Source organism: Cynocephalus volans, chromosome 7 (assembly GCF_027409185.1).
Source record: "Cynocephalus volans isolate mCynVol1 chromosome 7, mCynVol1.pri, whole genome shotgun sequence".
NCBI lineage: Eukaryota > Metazoa > Chordata > Mammalia > Dermoptera > Cynocephalidae > Cynocephalus > Cynocephalus volans.
The window spans coordinates 100899930-100918509 of record NC_084466.1 but is presented as its reverse complement, the minus strand read 5'-3'; the positions used below and the strand labels follow the sequence as shown (position 1 = coordinate 100918509).

At 33.4% G+C, this 18580-nt stretch overlaps 1 protein-coding gene across 3 annotated transcripts in view; it reads right to left on the bottom strand.

The window, feature by feature from the left end:
• HERC4 (HECT and RLD domain containing E3 ubiquitin protein ligase 4) overlaps positions 1–18580 on the bottom strand; it is a 123443-nt gene that overhangs the window by 30743 nt on the left and 74120 nt on the right. For all 3 annotated transcript variants that reach the window (XM_063103556.1, XM_063103555.1, XM_063103557.1), the window contains 7 exons: positions 16132–16208; positions 15723–15847; positions 14818–14877; positions 14587–14698; positions 13846–14035; positions 12287–12459; positions 2908–3027 (listed from right to left, as the gene is read on the bottom strand). In XM_063103556.1, the coding sequence (XP_062959626.1) occupies positions 2908–3027; positions 12287–12459; positions 13846–14035; positions 14587–14698; positions 14818–14877; positions 15723–15847; positions 16132–16208 (857 nt within the window). The remainder of the gene's footprint in view (positions 1–2907; positions 3028–12286; positions 12460–13845; positions 14036–14586; positions 14699–14817; positions 14878–15722; positions 15848–16131; positions 16209–18580) is intronic.

Here is an 18580-nt window from a genome sequence, read left to right as displayed (position 1 = left end):
CACATCTATATCTTCACAAAACAGCATGTGAGTATCCTTAAGGCAGATTCTATAAAACTTTACTAACAGGGTCCACATGATGTTCAATCCAGTATTAAGGTAGAGATGCAAGTATAATCTTATAAGAAAAAAAATTCTTTAAGAGTTATATGTAAATATAACATGCACGTAACTCTCTCAAAAAAACAAAAAACAAACAAACAAAAAAAACCTCTGTGAGGTCAAATGCCATAAGATAAATTAATGAACTATTTAAGAGTTGCACAAAGACCTGAAAAGTAGGTTGCCAGACCTCTATTTCCAGTTAGATCATAACACCCCAAATCATGGGTTCTAGGTTCTGGTTTCTAAGATGTGACATTATGCCCACTTTACAAATTGAATAAAAACCAAGCTTCCACTGCCACAAACACCTAGTCAGTATCATGTCTGTCTATGAAGAGACAGAAAGGAAAAGCAAGTCTTGCTTAGGGAAGGTTAAAAACCTCAAGAAATAGATTATCTCTCTTGCTCTTACAAATGCTCTGGAGGAAGAGTTTGAAAAGCTATGCGTGGGTCAGATACTTAGTTTATATAGGGAAGGAAAAAGGAAATATTTATACAAAACATTGCTGAGGTCAATTATTTTCTCTCCTAAAAACTACTTCTTGACTCCAGCTTCCACTCCACTTTTTTGCTCCCCTTCAATGTAGAACATCTGGAAAGTATTGCTTAATTGTTGTTCTCACTTCCTCACCTTCAAATTTCTCTTTGTCAACACCACAACCCTAGAATGGCATTATCAAGGTTACCAGTGACCTTCATGTAAGCAAATTTACTGTTCAATTCTATGGTTTTACCCTACTTCTCAGCAGCATTCAACAGTCTCTCCTTCACGTTTTTATTTTGGTTTCTACAACACTCTCCTAGTTTTCCTCCTACCTTACCTGCCACTCCTTCTTAATTTCCTTTGTAGATTTCTCTCCTTTCCTCACCTCATATCCAATCTATTAGTGACTCCTGTCCTTTTTATCTCCAAGAGGTATTCTAAATTCATCTCCTTCTTCCATATACACAACTACTATTCTAGTTAAATCCATCATTTTCTCTCCCCTAATCTACTAGAATAGCCTTCTCACTAGTCTCCCTCTTTTCATTTTTGTCCCATTCTCCACACAGCCAACAGAGCGATTATTCTAAAATATGAATCAAATTATGTTCCCCCCCTGCTTACTACCTACCAATGACTTACCATAACACTTCAGATAAAATATAAATTCCTAACCCTAATTCACTAAATTCTCCATGATCTATCTGGCTCCTGCCCATTTTTCTGATCCTTCCCCAGAAATCTCCCCACTCCCACATTTTAGTCATACTGGGCTCTTTCTATCCTTCAAACATGTCAAGCTTATTCTCGCCTAAGGTCTTTTACTAGATGTTCATTCTTCTTGAAATTCTCACTGTGCTGATCTTACTGGGCTGCTCCGTATCATTCAGATTACCACTCATACTTCATCAGACAAAGCTTTTCTAATTACCCAATCTCAAGAAACCAATCTTGACTATATCCCCTCATTTTGATTCTCTATACAATGCATATTATTGGCTAGTATTTTTTTCTGTGTTTGATTGTCATCAATCTTGCCCACTAGATTATAAGTACCATAAGAAACACAGTCCTTATCTGTCTGTTTCACCACTGTATTTCCAATTCCTAAATCCGTGTCTGTTACATAGGAAATTCTCAAGAAGTATTTGTGGGTTTTTTTGTTTGTTTTGGCAGTTGGGCAGTATGGGGATCTGAACCCTTGACCTTGGTATTATCAATACCATGATCTAACAAAGTGAGCTAACCAGCTAGTCCAAGAAGTATTTGTTGAATGAGCTAATGAGTAGACCTAAATCAGCAGAATGGCTATAAACCTGACCTAGCCTCCCAGTGATTGTGGAGAAAAATCAAGGAGTCTCTCCCAGTCCAGACCCAAAAATGTAGGGAAGGAAAAGATGCTCTACAAGTGACCTGATACCTAGAGATGAGCGTATCCAAAAAAAGCACGCACTAACCAGGCTTCCATTCAAAAACTACTGTACCTTTTTAGTGCCTACAAGACATATTCCAGATACTACCAGAGGTACTGGAGAATAAACAGACAAGAGTGCTTATCCACAAGAAGCTTACAGCTAGTGCCTAATAAGCAATGAAAGGTTACTCATCCTTCTACAACCACTCTACACATATTAAATTACCAGCTTTTGGGGCAGAAAAGTTGGCCTCAAGTATTTTTAAATGACTAGCAAATGAGAGTATTAAATCTATTTTACATCTAGCTGGTTACCCATTTCTACATTAAAATTTTATGTGCCTAATTCAAGTTTTTTAAGACTGTGCTACTATTTCAATGAGACATTAAGCATCTAGTTATTAAAGACCTAGCCACATGGAAAGAAGTTTGCACACATGTGAATGTATATTTAAAATCTGAAATAAAATTAAACACACAAAAGGGAAAATCAAAAACAGAATCAATGGTTCCAGGATTCTTTTCTGGTAATTTTGAAGTACTAATCTGATAACAATAATACATTATTAAGAGTTCCAGTATCAGGAACTCGAGTACTCTCAACATTAGAGAAATAAGAGGCAGCCTCATGAAAAATGAGTTAAAAATCCATGTCACATTTGCAGTTTTCTTTAAAAAAGTGTAATCTACCTCTTTGGTTTGGCTTTGGTAAAAGAGTACAATGTTTGCTTCTAAATACTGTATAATATATAGCTACTCCTTTGCAATGTATTTTTATTTAAAAAATAAGCTCTGAATAAAAGCTCTGAAGAAACTCTGGTATTTCAAAAACAAGCAATTGTTTCTTTTGTATTAGAAAAAATTATACGTAAAAATGAAATCACAAAATGCACAGGAAACATACCATTCCATAGGCCTGTTGTTGGATCCAGTTGATATAATCATTCCTTATATCTATCAATTCTTGTACTTCATGTATATAAAATTTATCATACTGTATAATCTGTCCTGTTTTCTCATTTACCTACAAAAAAAAAAGTGTAATTAACATTGAATTTAACCAGTACCTAAGAGAGTGAAAAATGCTTAAATAGAAAAAGGCTTTAGCGATTTCTTAGTTAATATCCTCTTCCTATAAAAAATAATTACTGAGTGCCTACTATATGCGAAACGCTGGTTGGGTGCTATAGGAGACACAAAAATTTATAAGATGTGGTATCTGCATTCAGTACTCCAAAATCTAGTAGAAAAGAAAGACATAAATGTTTTTTTAACTACAACACAGCATGAGATATTATTAAAGCATATATGGTATATATAAACTAGAAACTACAAGGACTTTTGGCTGGAGAATGGGACATAAATAACTCTGTGCTGATTAGAATAAACTTTAAGAAGTGACATCTGGGTTGGATGTGAAAAATGAAGAGGGTCCAAATTACCACCCTAGAGATTACTTACTAACTACAAAGGGAAAAACAAATCTTTACAGTGAAGAGCAACATATTAACCAAGCAATCAAACTAATTATCACCAATACTGGGACAATGAAATACAGTTTACCCTTGAACTACATGGCTTTGAACTGCATGGGTCCACTTATACAAGGATTTTTTTCAATAAATATAATGGAAAAATTTTTAGAGATTTAAAAAAACTTGCCAACTATGAAGCCCAGAAACATTAAAAATAATTAAGAAAAAGTTAGGTATGTCATGAATACAAAAAAATATATGTAGATACTAGTCTATTTTATCATTTACAACCATGAAATATACACAGATCTATTATAAAAAGTTAGAATTTATCAAAACTTAGGTACATACCATACATGATGCCATTTGCAGTTGAGAGAAATGTAAACAAATGTAAAAATGAAGTATTAAGTCATAACTGCATAAAATTAACTTCACTACATGCTGTACTACTGTAATAATTTCATAGCTACCCTGTTGCTATTGCAGTGAGTTCAAGTGTTGCAAGTATTAGCTTAAAATGCTCGTGATGCTAATCATGTCACGGCAGATCATCTGTGTGAGCAGACCATCTCTCCGGTAAATTGCTTATGACAGTAATAAGTGATCGCTCCTGATTCTTGCATATTTTTTTATCATGTTTAGTGCAATAATGTAAACCTTAAATAATACCATGGAACCCACATGAAGTGCCACTAGTGATGCTGGAAGTGCTCCCAAGAAGCAAAGAAAAATAATGACATTAAAAGAAAAACTTGAATTGCTTGATATGTACCATAGATTGAGGTCTGCAGCTTTGGTCGCCCTCTATTTCAAGATAAACAAATCCAGCCAGGTCCATTGTAAAAAAAAAAAAAAACCAAAAGAAAATTTGGGAAGCCATCACTACAGCTATGCCAGCAGGCGCAAAAACTTTCCACTTTTTGCAAAATACCTTTTTATCTCATATGTGTGTGCAGGATTACTATAAGAAAGGCATATCTATAGGCTCTAACATGATTTGAGAAAAAGCAAAGTCATATGACAACTTAAAGCAAAAGAAAGGCAAAGTATCTAAAGTAATAATATTAGCAAATAAAACCCAATATATATATAAAGTATAATACATAACGTACAAGTGGAGTTGATCCCAAAAATGCAAAGTTGCTCGGCTTAACATTCTTTCAGGGAAAAATTATTTGTTCATCTCAATAAATGAAGAAAAAGCATCTCACAAAATCCAATACCCATTCATAATAAACACTCTCAGCAAACCAGGAATAGAGGGGAACTTCTTCAAACAGATAAAACCCACCCACCCACACACACACAAAACCCCACGGTAAATATTATACTTTCTAGTTAAAAAAAAAAAAAAAGTGCATGCGTGTGTGTGTGCCTGCGTGCGTGTGTGTGTATTTTGCAGCTGGCTGGTGTGGGGATCCAAACCCTTGACCTTCTTTCTGATAAAATACTGAATGCTTTCTCCCTAAGTTCAGGAACTAGGCAAGGATGACCACTATACCTGTTTATATTCAACACTGTACTAAAATTCTTAGTTAATAAAATACAGCAAGAAAATAGCATGATTGTGTACATAAAAAATACAAATGAATCTATAAGAGAATTACTAGAACAATAACTGATCAAGGTCACAGGGTAAAAGGTCAATATTCAAAACTCAACTGCATTTCTCTAGACTGGAAAAGAGAACAACAAGACTCAACAAACAAATGCAAAAACCAAAACCTGACTAAACTCTAATTTTTAAAAAAGTGATATAAAAAATATTCTTACTATAATTGAGGAAATCTGAATATGCCTGAACAGACAGATGATACTGTAGAATTATAATTTCCGTAAGAGAAATAATGGCACTGCTGTTATGTAGAAAAATGCCTCTATTTTTAAGATGAATGCTAAGTATTACAGGGTGATATCTGTATTTTCCTCCAAATGATTCATTAAAAAAGTATACATACACACATATATAATGTGACCACATGCTAACAATTGCTAGAATGAGGGGCACATACAAGTAGAGGTTCATTATATTTATCATTCAATGTTTTTGTATATTTGAAGATATTCAAAATGAAAATTGAAGCAGGAAGTGAATGGAAAGGATTTCTTAAAAAGGGCTTAAGGGAGAACATCCTAGGCAGAGAGAAAAGCATTAGCTAAGGGACAGAAAATTTGTATGTACCTGCCCCAGCTAAACTGCTGGTCCAAGAAGAAGAGGCACATGGAGCAAAACTGGACATGACATCACCTGGGAGCTAAGCCAAGCTAACCCCTATCTAGGTCAGCCAACCTCAGCAAAGTCTCAAGCTGAAACAGGACCCACTCCAGCAGGAATGAGAACAAATGCTTATTTTTCCATGTCAATGAGTTTTGGCATGTCTTGTTGCACAGCATTACTGTGGCAATAGCTGATACATGGGGAAATAACTTAAGGTTTTAGAGTTAACAAGTGATAGAATCAGAGTGATATTTTAAAAAATTATTCTGTTAGCAGAATGAGGACTAGTTAAGAATGAGTAGAAAGGCTACTGGTAGGAAAATGAACCAGGATATTAATAGAAGATTCAAGATTTCTAGATAATAAGAAAGAATGTATGTTATGGCAGCTAAAAGGATATAGAAAATGAGAGAGAAGTCAAACCTAACTTCAATATTTCAAGACTGGGGGTGGGGGGGGAAATGCTGGTAACATACACACACATACACACACACACACACACACACACACACACACACACACACACACACGTCAGGAAAAGAAGATAAACCTGGTAGAGCAGGAGTGGGAACTGGGAAGGAAAGGGCATTTATATTGAGCTTTTTTTAGTTTAAAAGTAATAGCAATACTATCAAGTAGCTCAAGAGAAAGGTTTGTCTCAGACATAACTGAGAACCATTTTCCTTAAAGGAGACAACTAAAGCTGTGGCAGTAGGTGAGGGAGAGGTAAAAAGTAAAATAAAAAAAGCCAAATGCAGACACTAGAGAGATTTGCGCTTGGGATAAGAAAATAAACCATCAAAACAAAGAAAGTTGATCTAATAGTTAAACTAAACAAACTAGTTAAGTTTCCTATGCAGAATAACAAAAATAACTTCATAATTTTATTATGCAATTAAGCAATGTATGAAAGGGAACAAAAGAAATCATCCAGCACAGGTATAAATCTAACCAGACAATGCTGGTGTACAACAAGATGCTCAGCAAATATGAGACATCACAGCTGAAGAAGAAGTATTAAAAAAAAAAAATGAGATGAATGAATGAACAATCAAAGGTTTAAGATATGCATATAGTTCATGGTTATAATGGCAATTTAAAATGAATCCTGTATATCTGTTGCATTTTCAGAGGGATGTATTAGAATGTGTGATTATTGTTAACTTTTAGTAAAAAGAAGTATGTAAGTTCCATGTTTTTCAAATTTTTGCTCTGAAGAATTTCTATGGAAAAAGACATATTTATCACTACCTACACCTCCTTCCATGGGGCAGGGGGAGGGGATGTCAGGTGTTAGCATGCATATCAAGATGGCAAGCTAAAATTTCCACTGAAATACAAACTTCACCTCAAAATTCACTCAAATTTTCTGTTCCCATAGTAAAATAATAATAGTTATCATTATGGAACACTAAGTTGGCTTAATGCACATCATCTCATTTAAACAACCCTAGATATAGATACTATTAGCAACATCATACAGATGAGTATAATAAGGCTTAGAATTGGTTCATAAAGTTGACCAAGGTCACATAGGTAACAGAGCAAGAAATCTAACACACTTCTCTAACATATATGCATTCTTAACTAACGATATGACTGTCTAACTTTACTCCTTAAAATATGTCCAATATGCATAAATACATATAACATGTGTATTTAGAATAGTTACATTTTTAGAAAATATGTTTTTTCTTTTTATGAATATGTTTGAAATGCTTGATCCTATGGCTTACTCTTGAGAATACAAATAACCCAGTTTAAGAAGCATACATTTAATAATGCTACTTTTATTTTCAAAGTTGACACTTTTAATCCCTCTATTTATCAACAAAAGCACTTTGAGCTCTTCCCCCTCTCACCCCTGCACCCCCACACTGTTTTGATCAATTTATGTCTGTGACCAGGATACTATTTGGGAGAAATTGACCATTGTGAAACTGCTATTAGTGGCTTTTAACAAAACAGAGATACCTAGTTTAAGGGGCCTGCCTGTGGCTCACTCAGGAGAGTGCGGTGCTGATAACACCAAGGCCACGGGTTCAGATCTCTATATAGGAATGGCCAGTTGCTCACTGCGGAGAGAGATCCCCTTACCGGTCATCTTTTAAAAATAAAACAAAAAACAGAGATACCTAGTTTATATATGATAGTCAAAATATTCATCCTAGGGAAGAGGTCAGCAAACTATAATCTGTGGGCCAAATATTACCCACTGCTTTTGTAAAAAAAGTTTTATTGCAAAGCAGCCATGTTCGTCCATTTATATGTTGTCTATAGCAGAGCTGAGAACTGAACATTTGCAACAGAAACTGTATGGCCCACAAAGAGTAAAGTATTTACTATCTGGCCCTTTACAGAAAAAGTTTGCAGATCCTTGTCCTAGAATCAACTGAAATCATTAGCTAAACTCTTTCTACCAAAAAAGAAAATATATACAATAATTACAGAAAAAACATAATGATTTCCCCCCTCCAATATTTAAGTTTATAAATATAAACACTAACTTTTAATCACACTGGACTCTAAAATTTAGTGACTCTTGTCACATCTCACTGACCTCTGATAAATATATATTTTTTTTATCTTGAACATTTAAAAATTTAAAAAGCAAATTGTAGTTTCTTTACCCAAAAGCAACCAGGGTTTGCAGTTTGCATATCTTGCAGATACGATATACAAGTTTTTGAAAAGAAATGCTAACATGTTAGACTAAAAATGAACAATTCGGAAATCAGGTTTGGTTCAAAAACAGAAAATTTTCAAACTCAGACTTCAGGGAATGTTATGGCTAATAGTTAATTCAACCACAATGACTTGATAACGAAGGAGAAAATCTGTTAGTATTGCTCTTAAAATAGAGAATTTAGACACTGAAGAGAAGATTCATCCAAAAGACATGCATACAAATTTATACACAAAACCAAGAGAGTTTTGAAATATGCATGAAAATAAATTTGCAAGGTAGGTAACATTCAACAAGACTTTACTTTCTCCAAGAAGCTTTCCATCATCCTTCAGAGTTATGCGCCCTCCAATGAGTCCTTATAGCACTCTACCTTTTCCCTAATCTAGCACTTACCATGCTATATAATAGTTTATTTACTTGTATTTATACAACCCCTCTGCATTCTAAGCTCAAAAAGGGCAGAAATCACATCTTTTCCTTATCATTGCATCTCTAATATCTAACACAATGATAAGCATATAGTAGGCACTCAATATTTGCAAAATGAATAAAAAAGAAATCACATGATAGAAGTTCAAAACAACCTATACATTCAATATTATTGTCTAAAATGTACAAAATAATATCTATATAAGTTTAATCATAATACTTTTATTTCACATTTTAGTTACAGTTTAGTATCCTGCTCTTTTCAGGGGTGGTCACAGTGACTATTATGTGTGTCTTATCCATTTGTTTTATTTAAGAACTACTTGCAAAAAAAGTTTGAAATCACTGATTTAGAAGATCAGCACAATACGTAGCAGCTAAACTAGACAGACCAAGTAAGGCTTTTCTTGTGGCATACCAGTGTCTCTACAATGTACTGTGTGAAAACTCAGAAACTACTAAGTAACCCAATTACTTGCCAGTAAACTCATTTTCTGATAATACATTCATCCCTGACAGCAGGTACCAAAGGTATTTTTCTTATGATGCTATTTGGAGCACTGGAAATGATTTTTAATTTAAAAGCTTTCCAAAGGACATGACATATGGGAGGAACAAGTGCATCCATACATCCTGAAATAAATAGGAAACATAAAGTCCGGTTCTCTAGTTCCTAATCCTGCTCCAAAATTGTCAAGAAGAAAACTACTTGAGGAAACTTCTCCTAATTCTTAACTATGGAGCAGACAGAAGGAATATATACAGTTGACAAATATAAGATGTCTTTGAAAAAACAGGTTTCTGATAAGTAACTTGGGTTTCTCTAAATGAAAATGAATCATCCCTGATATTTAATATTCACAGGTATCTATTTATGGCAGAGTAGGATGAAGCAAAGTTTTCTACAAAGTAAGAGGGAGAAGAAAGATAACTGACTGCCTTAAAGACTCCCAGAAAGTGATGCTTAAGAAATTCACACCAGTATCATCCTGCTTTTGAGTATATAACAACGTCAAACAAGAATCTAGTTTCCTCATAACCCAATAAATCTAGTCAAAAGTAGTGGTTTTCTAAACAAATGGTAGTGGTGGTGATAACAAAATCACTGTCTTATGAATGTATAACAACATACATATATTTTATAATTTAAACAACACATCAATCCTGGGAAACTATTGGGACTGATATTATAAAATAATCTTATAGAAAATTCATCATTTGCATATGTGATAAAGAGAAAGACTTGTTAAGAACCCAACTGATAGGAAGAAGCACAGATGGGTTAGAAACACGGTGTTTTGATTCATAATCTAGGGCCCATAACATAATACAATACTATCTGCAACATAGAATATGAACTTCTAGATCTAGGGGCATACAATAAAAGCAAACCCCTTCTAAACATATTATGTTACTATATCTGCTAATACAGAAGAACATTAGAAACAGCAGGGGTTTGGGATGTAGAATTGGATTTGTATTTCAACTCTGCTACTTACTGGTTTATGACCTTTGATGTTGAGATTCATTTTTCCAGTCAATAAAAAGGGGCAACATATCAACTATACAAGGTTAAAAATGTTAAACGAGTAATATATGTAAAATGCTCATACGAATTACATAGAAGGGAGGTTCTAGCTGCTGTTAGCAAGCAATAAAATGTCAGATTATTTTCCCTTCCTCTTCAACTAAGAAGAAGTTTTAATCCTAGTATCCAGCATAGCTCCATAAAAAGGTCTCTGGAGATGTGACTCTACAGAGTTCTTCCTCAATAGACTTTGAGGTTTTTGAGCTAGGCAGATAACTTACTTGCTCAAGTCCTGCCTGTAATTATGAAAGACAAAATGTTCAGTTTCTTCTCATCCCTTTTTCTTGAGGTAAAAGACATAGCTAAGGATAAAAGTATTTTTAAAGGGGGAATAAAAATAAGCAGATAATGAAGGCTGAGAGAGTGAATAATTATTTGGGAATAGGGTACAGCTGAAAAGAAATGGTTCATCAAAGTAGTAGGAGGAAGTCCAAAGTAAAGAAAAAAATCTAATTTATCTCTCCAATCCTAGGCAAATGTATACAGAAAGGTAGAAACCCGCCCCATGAAGTCAGAGGATCTTAATAGCAGTTTACTGCAGATCCAGACCCTGACATACTGCAAGAAATCCTTGTTTTGGAGAAAGGCAAACATAAGAATGACTTGTTTCTTTTGGAAAGAAATGACTATCATTTCTTCAACTACAATGAAGAGAAAAGAAATGAGTTGTTTTCTTGTACATACTAAATACAAAAGAAAAAAAGTGAGTTCAGGAAGTTAAGTAGTGGCGAAAAACACCCAGGAGCTTCAGTAAAAGAATAAAAAGGATAATAAATGGTCCATAAAGGTTCTTTCTTACAGAGAACAGAAGGACTATCTCCTTTATCCCCCTATTTACTTTAGCACAGGTTGAGCATCCCTAATCCAAAATTCTGAAATCTGAAATGCTCCGAAATCCAAAACATTTTCAACACTGACATGATGCTCAAAAAAAGTGCTCATTTGGCGCTTTTCAGATCTTCAGATTAGGGATACTCAACCAGTAAATATTCCAAAATTGGGAAAAACCCCAAATCCAGAACACTCTGGTCTCAAGCATTTCAGATAAGAGATACTCAACGTGTACTAGGCAAGAAGGGCCTGAAAATGCAAAGATGTTGGAGAAAAGAAACTAAAGAGTAAAGGTTTGTGTGGGGTTTTCAGTTACTCTGTAGACTAGAAACATATGCTTCTCCCTTAGGTCATGTCTCATCTTAGTAGCAACTCAAAAATACCAAATGGCATAACAGAGATATACCTACCAACTGTCAGGGATGACTCAAATCCATCTTTAATGAAACAGCTGAGACTCTACTTCTTCATATAACTTTGAACTTCTATAAGTGTAAAGAATACTATTTCTTACACTGGGAAGAAGGGCAGGAAAGAACAATAGGAAAATGAATGAATTATATATGGTTTCAATTTCAAATTAGTTATTTGTTTCAAATGAAATGTTCTATTCTGATTGAGACTTTTAGTACTCAACAGCAAAAGAACATGAGTTTAAGTGTTCATAATCACAACTAGGACCCAGTCTCTATCATATGATAACCACCTATAACTAAACTAACAAAAAACATATTATTTATTTAAACTAACAAATTTTGTTCTTCACAAGAAAATATAAGGAGAATTCTAATTTATTAGTATGCTATTGTTCTGCCCAACTATAGACAAGTTATCTATAAATGCCTAACAAAGTCAAGTAAGACCGAAGCTCCTAAGTATAGATATATTACTTCTTTTAAAGGAAAGTATAGATAACTTCTGAATTTCCATAATACGAATATACATCTTCTATGCCAATCTAAATCTGTAATACATGAATGTTAATATGAACATTATCAATCTGTTAGTAGAAACGGGGAAAAAGGAAAATAAAGGAACTATTGGACATACCCTATGCAATATTTCTAAAACCTTTAATGCAGTATGAAGAAAACTGTTGAAAATTCTTCTTTCAGAAGGGGGAATGCCGATCTTGTAGAGTTTCAAAAGATGTACCACAACTTCCTTAAAAAGTTCTACTATCTTGAGGAATAGTGGAGGTTCAAGTACTGACCACCAGTTTTCTGTTATTAAAGGGTGAACATGCAAATAAAATGAATATAAAAAATCGCAATTTTCAAAATCATACTGACTTTTCTTTTAAAGCAGTGGTTCTTAACCCTTTGAAAATCCCAGGAAGATGCCCATAACAATATTTTATGAAACATTTCAATTGTTTATAAACCCCTCCTTCCCCCTAGACCAAATTAAAGAATACTGTCCTAAAAGCTCTCAAAAGCAAAAATAAAGTATGAAAGGTCTATTGAATTTACATTCTTTGTTTCCTAAACTGTATTAAAAACTCACCACTATACCTAATATTAGAACCAGTTATTAAAAAGTGTTTTTGGAAATTAGAATTTTAATTTTTAAACAAAACACACTTTACAACTGAATCGCTCTATTATTTAAGGATCTTTCCAAGTTTTATCTTTCAATTTAATATAAGGTTAAAATACTGTGAAGCACTACCTTTAAAATGCAATCAAATGTAGAAGCTGATAATCTTATGCAGAAGCCAAACAATGTAAAGTGTAACATCTGTCTTTCCCCACATACACTATTTATAGTTACTAATTACAAATACTATAATCATATGAAGCAGGCAGAAAGAATACTCTTCCCTGAAAGAGGGAAGCAGTACTCTTGTGAGTCCCTGCTTTACTCTTTTGTTACTAACTAATTCTCTCAGATTCCTGCATTCTACCCCTGGCTTGTTGCTTCTGCGGCCTTAAAATTGTTGTATTGATTTTATTACTTCTATATATCTCAGCTCCATATATCTAACAAATACTATTAGAAAGGAAAGCACTGGGTTAAATGAAGCTAGTAACTATAAAGTCCAGGAGATAGAGATAAAATCCATACAATTAGCAAAATAAAGGTGAGAAAAGTTTAAGCCAAAAAACCAGAGCAGATAGATACAGAACAGCGAGATAGACGAAGAGTAAAATCTGTCTACAAGCAGGGGGGCGGGGAATCAAACATCAGGAAATTAGCAAGTGAAGGAAACACAAGGCAAAGGGTTGATATTAGGATTCAAGGAGGATTAAAAATCCATGCTTGTTCAATTTTAATTGTTCCTCCTCCTTTACTTCTTTAATAGCAAGAACACTCTGAAGGCAATGAGAAAGAAGAATATAGAAAATAGTTTTTATCTTTCCTAGAACTGTCTCTGCTGTTATTTTTGATTAAAATTCTGTATCTAACATGCTTTGCCTTTAACAACTCCAGCAACCAGAATCATGTAACTAGAAAACATCAACAAAAGAAAGAACAAGTTTATTTTTCCCTAAGACAATGTCAAATAAACAAGGCAACAAAATATCAAAGAGCAAAAAAGTAAGAACTTAGGAGTGTTTTCATTTAAAGACAGAAAGTTTCAAAAGGAAAAAATATCAAATTCTTACCCAGTACTTTCAGTGGTGCCTTTTCTAGGTTCAAAAGAGCTGTACCAAAGGGAATTGCTATTGTTGTGAAATTGTTCGAATCACTCATCAGGGGACATTCTGGTAGAGTAAGATAAAACCTCAATGCTTCAACATCAGGTAAGGAGCTAGTCAGTTTAGGAATAAGATTCTTTTCCAAACTAGCTGCCACCTATATTTTGACAAAAAGTAAAACCTAATTCATTTAAAATGAATGCACTTTCAAAAAGAAGAAAGAAAAGGACCAAAAAAAAAAAAAAAAGAAAGAAAGAAAAAGAAAAGAAAATCTAGTACTACAACAAACATGAAATGGTGAAGGATAAAAAAAAAAGACAACATCATACAATGAATGTACTTTGAAGCACAATGGAAATTAATGCCTAAGAGAATTCAAAAAAATCTTGTATGCAATTCTCAATGTAAACTCTCTATCTCCATAGCTATATACAGATTTAACCAACATGGTAATATTAAGTAATTCAGGGTCTGCTACAAACATCTGGAAATATTTACAGATCTTTGGCAACTAAGTTACAAATGCTTTATAATAAAATCTTATTTTAATTCTTACATTAGTGTATTTAATATAAATATTCAAAGTACATAATGAAGAGTCTATCAACTGCAAATTAGGCTATAAACATATTTTTAAAAAACATAAAAACACGGAACAAAAAATTCAACAGCTAAATAATGTAAATATAAAATACTTTATAAACAAACCTGTTGAGATATCTGAGGATGATCAGGTTGTATAAGTTTGTGGAATAAAAGCCTAGCAGCATTCATATCAACCCCTGAAAATCTGGTGCCTGTTCTATAGTGATCATCATTGCTAAAAGAAAAAAAATGAAAAATAATAAAATATAACTTTAAAATTATTTCACTTATTTTAATATATTATTTAATATAACAAATTTGAAAATCTCAGCATACCAAGGAACTGCCACTTACCTAACAGCTAAAAAACTTCCATTTAGGCAACCAGAGGAAGAAAATGTTCCATCTATCTCACTACAAAGAAATTTAATGATAAAATTTTAAAAATCACAAAATAAGAAATTTAACTGTTCACCTTTCTTAATAAAAATTAAAATGAATATCTATGCTACAGAGTACTCCTCTAATCAACACCCAATTAGAATGAATCAGAATGATATAAATTACTGAATATTGATTAAACAATACTTGAAAAAGATATTTCTGTTTACCCTATACTTTCTCAAATATTACTTTCATTCTCTGTTTCATCAAACAAATGTGATATTTTTATAAATTTTCTTTACATAAGCATGCACATTTAATTTTTTTAATTCCACATGGTAGTGAGCCTAATCTGAAATGTTATTTTTTGAAGCACTCTTTGAGGTTTTCATTAAAATTTAGTTTGGGAAAACAATCTAGAATAACAAAACAGTGTGTCAAATACAACCCTTTATCCCAAATACCATTACCAACAAAAAAACAAACCAACAAACAAAATCCTAAGTACTAGTCAAGTTAATCTTCAAGCAAAATATTCAAGAAAGAAGTAATACTCAAGTCTTCAGGTAGTATAAGTTAAGATAGAGACTATTATGAAGCCAGAAAGAACACATTTCAAACCCAATCCTAAAATCGATTATACCCAATCCTAAAGAGGGTAAAGACTTTTGCATGTTTACCATTTAACATATCTTTATGTGTATGAAAGAACTGCAACTTACACAAATTTAAATGAGATCTTTTAAAATATCCATTATAGCTAAATTTTTATATATACACCATTCAGTGAGTGATATTCAATGAAATATATATTTAAATGGAAACTTCCAAGTAAAGGTCACTCTACCACAGGGTTGAGAGGTTTTTTTCCTTACTTGGCTATCTCCACAGGAAACCTTCCAGAGGGGTAGCTCAGCCATTTTTGAATTAGAGCTTCATTCACTGTCCAGATCTGCTTTGAAGGATCAGGACACCTAAAGTCATCTGGTGGCCCACAGTTCTAAATTTTAAAATAAGGAGATTAGTCAGAGGGAACAGATACTATATATAACTCAAAACCAAGAACCCCTCACAATGTATCTGCTTTTTTAGAAAGAAGTAAATCTCTACTAAACACCTCAAACAAAAAGTTATAAAACAGATCAGAAAAAAATTTATTTTATAGAGTTGAGAGAAAAAAGTAAGGCAATTACTTTGCAACACACAAAGAACATGTTAATATGGTTTTAAAAATTCCTTAAAATTATTTGAGCTAAATAATTATTTACATGACTATATTATTACCTGGGGATTATAGTAATGTGAAAAGCTTTGATCTCCACCTGAGAAAATTCTTTTTACACAGAAATATTCTTCAGAATCTGTAACAAAAATAAAATGTAAAAAATTTAAATCAAAGATTTATATCACATTTTTCAGGGCATCAAATATGCTATTGGATTTTCTCTTAATCATCTGTGACTGGACCATTAGTTTCCCTTATCTACTACACAGTTACTCTGTAACAGGAAAGGGAACATTAATGCTTGATCTTTTGCATTTATTTACTATCCTCTTGCTTTTTGAATTTGCATTTCTTGGATACTAAAGAGGGTAATGACTTTTACATGTTTCTTAGTAACATCAACTTCTGCTCTTGGGAATTTCTATTAATTTCCTTTATCTATTCAGTATCTTAATGTTTATCTATTTGGTGTCTTACTGTTTTTCTCATCAGTATGTATGAGCACTTCGGATATTCAGGATATAAAATTTAGGTTGTAATTGCCACAAATATTTTTTTCCAAATAATTGTTTGCTTAATTTTGGTATAAGCAGAACACTTACTTTTGGATTTCATCAAATGTATTTACTGAATTCTTCCCCCCCCCCCAATTTATTTATTTATTTATTTATTTTGGTCTTTTTCGTGACCGGCACTGCACCGGCCATTCCTATATAGGATCCGAACCCGCCGCAGGAGCGTCGCCGCGCTCCCAGCGCCGCACTCTCCCGAGTGTGCCACGGGCTCGGCCCTATTTACTGAATTCTTTATAATGACTTTCATGCATTTATCCTGAGAAAGACTTTTCCCACCCTCAAATCATAAAATTATTTTCTTAAGAATTTTTTACCCTTTAATCCATCTATGATTTATTTTAGTGTATACTGTAAGGTTATAATCTAAACTGACCTTTTTGTCCCTCGGTTTTCATGGAGCTGATTAATTCTTCCCCCTCTTCATAGATTAATGATGCCTTGTTTTAATATTTATAAAAAGGCACTACCTCTCCCACCTATAACACACTCTAAACAATTTTGGCACTCCATCCCAAAAGTGTTCTAAAAGTCCCTCTCAACACTTGATCTCCAAGCAGCCATTACCAATCAACTGGAGTTTAAACTTGAAATGAAACCTATATACAATGCCTGTACAAGGATTTTTTCCTGGGCTTTCTGTTAAGTTATAATCATCCAAATGTCTGTGTGTACGCTAATAATCCAATTTAACTGTTACAGTTATAAGATGTCATATCTAGGAGGGCTAATTCACTACCTCCTTAATCTTCATTACAAAATACATTGTCAGGGAAAATTGTAAAGACTTTAAAATTAAACCCCCACCCCACAACCACCACCAAATTACTGGGTCTTAATTAGGGCACATTCTAGGATCATCTTCACCTTTCATTGTCTTTGAGCTATTTACAATTCTGTAAATTGTACTTCTACTAGTTAGGATAATATACTGACCAAGTTACAACTGTGTATGTGTGCTTTTGTTTTAGAAGGAGAAAGAGTAGTTCTGATGGTCTCTGAACCCCTTCACACTCTTAGGACTTATTCAAGGCCCCAAAGTGCTCTTGTTTATACGGGTTAAAGCCTTAATACTTACCATATTATAACTTAAAATTAAGAAATTAAAAAGTACTGATTTAAAGAAGAGCAATAATGGATGTACTACATGTAAACATAGAAAACATCTTAGTATTAATATGGAAATTATTTTGATCTCATGAATTCTCTGAGACAAAAACCACTATCAAGCAAAATATCAGTTTGTTCCAGAAAATGAAAGAGCACAATTAAAGATACAACTTAGTAAGTGAATTTTATTTGCCTCACTTTATGCCTGACTCTGAAAGAATCTATAAAATATGTTAAAACCTGAGCACAGTTCACTCAATTTTCAAGGTCCTGCCCCCTTGGTTTACTGATAAATGCCTACAACATGAAATGTTATTCCTTACTTTTTGCATAATCTGCTAGATAGCAAATATGCTGCATCTTGCTAAATTAATTTTCTATGCTTTAGTTGACTTTACCGTCTTTCATTATTTAAGAGGAAAAAAGGACAAAGGTTCCTCACTTATGAAAGAGCTAAAGTTCTTTTCAATCATATTACATCTACATGCATTTTGAAATATTTTATTGTTACTTTAGTAAAACAGGTAACCAAGTATTGTTTGTCAATAATTATATCTTAACAAAGTATCCAAATTTCCTCTCACGCTTTTTTGATTTTTGCCTTCCTGTAATGGGCTAAATTGTGTCCATCCCACCCCCACCCCCCAAATTGATATGTTTGAAGCCCTAACATCCAGTATCTCAGAATGTGATTGTATTTGGAAAGAAGGTCTTTAAAAAGGTGATTAACTTTAACTGAGGCCATTAAGGTGGGGCCCTAATAGAATATGACTGGTGCCCTTCTAAGAGGAGAAAAACGATACCAGGGGTGCACACACAGAGAGAA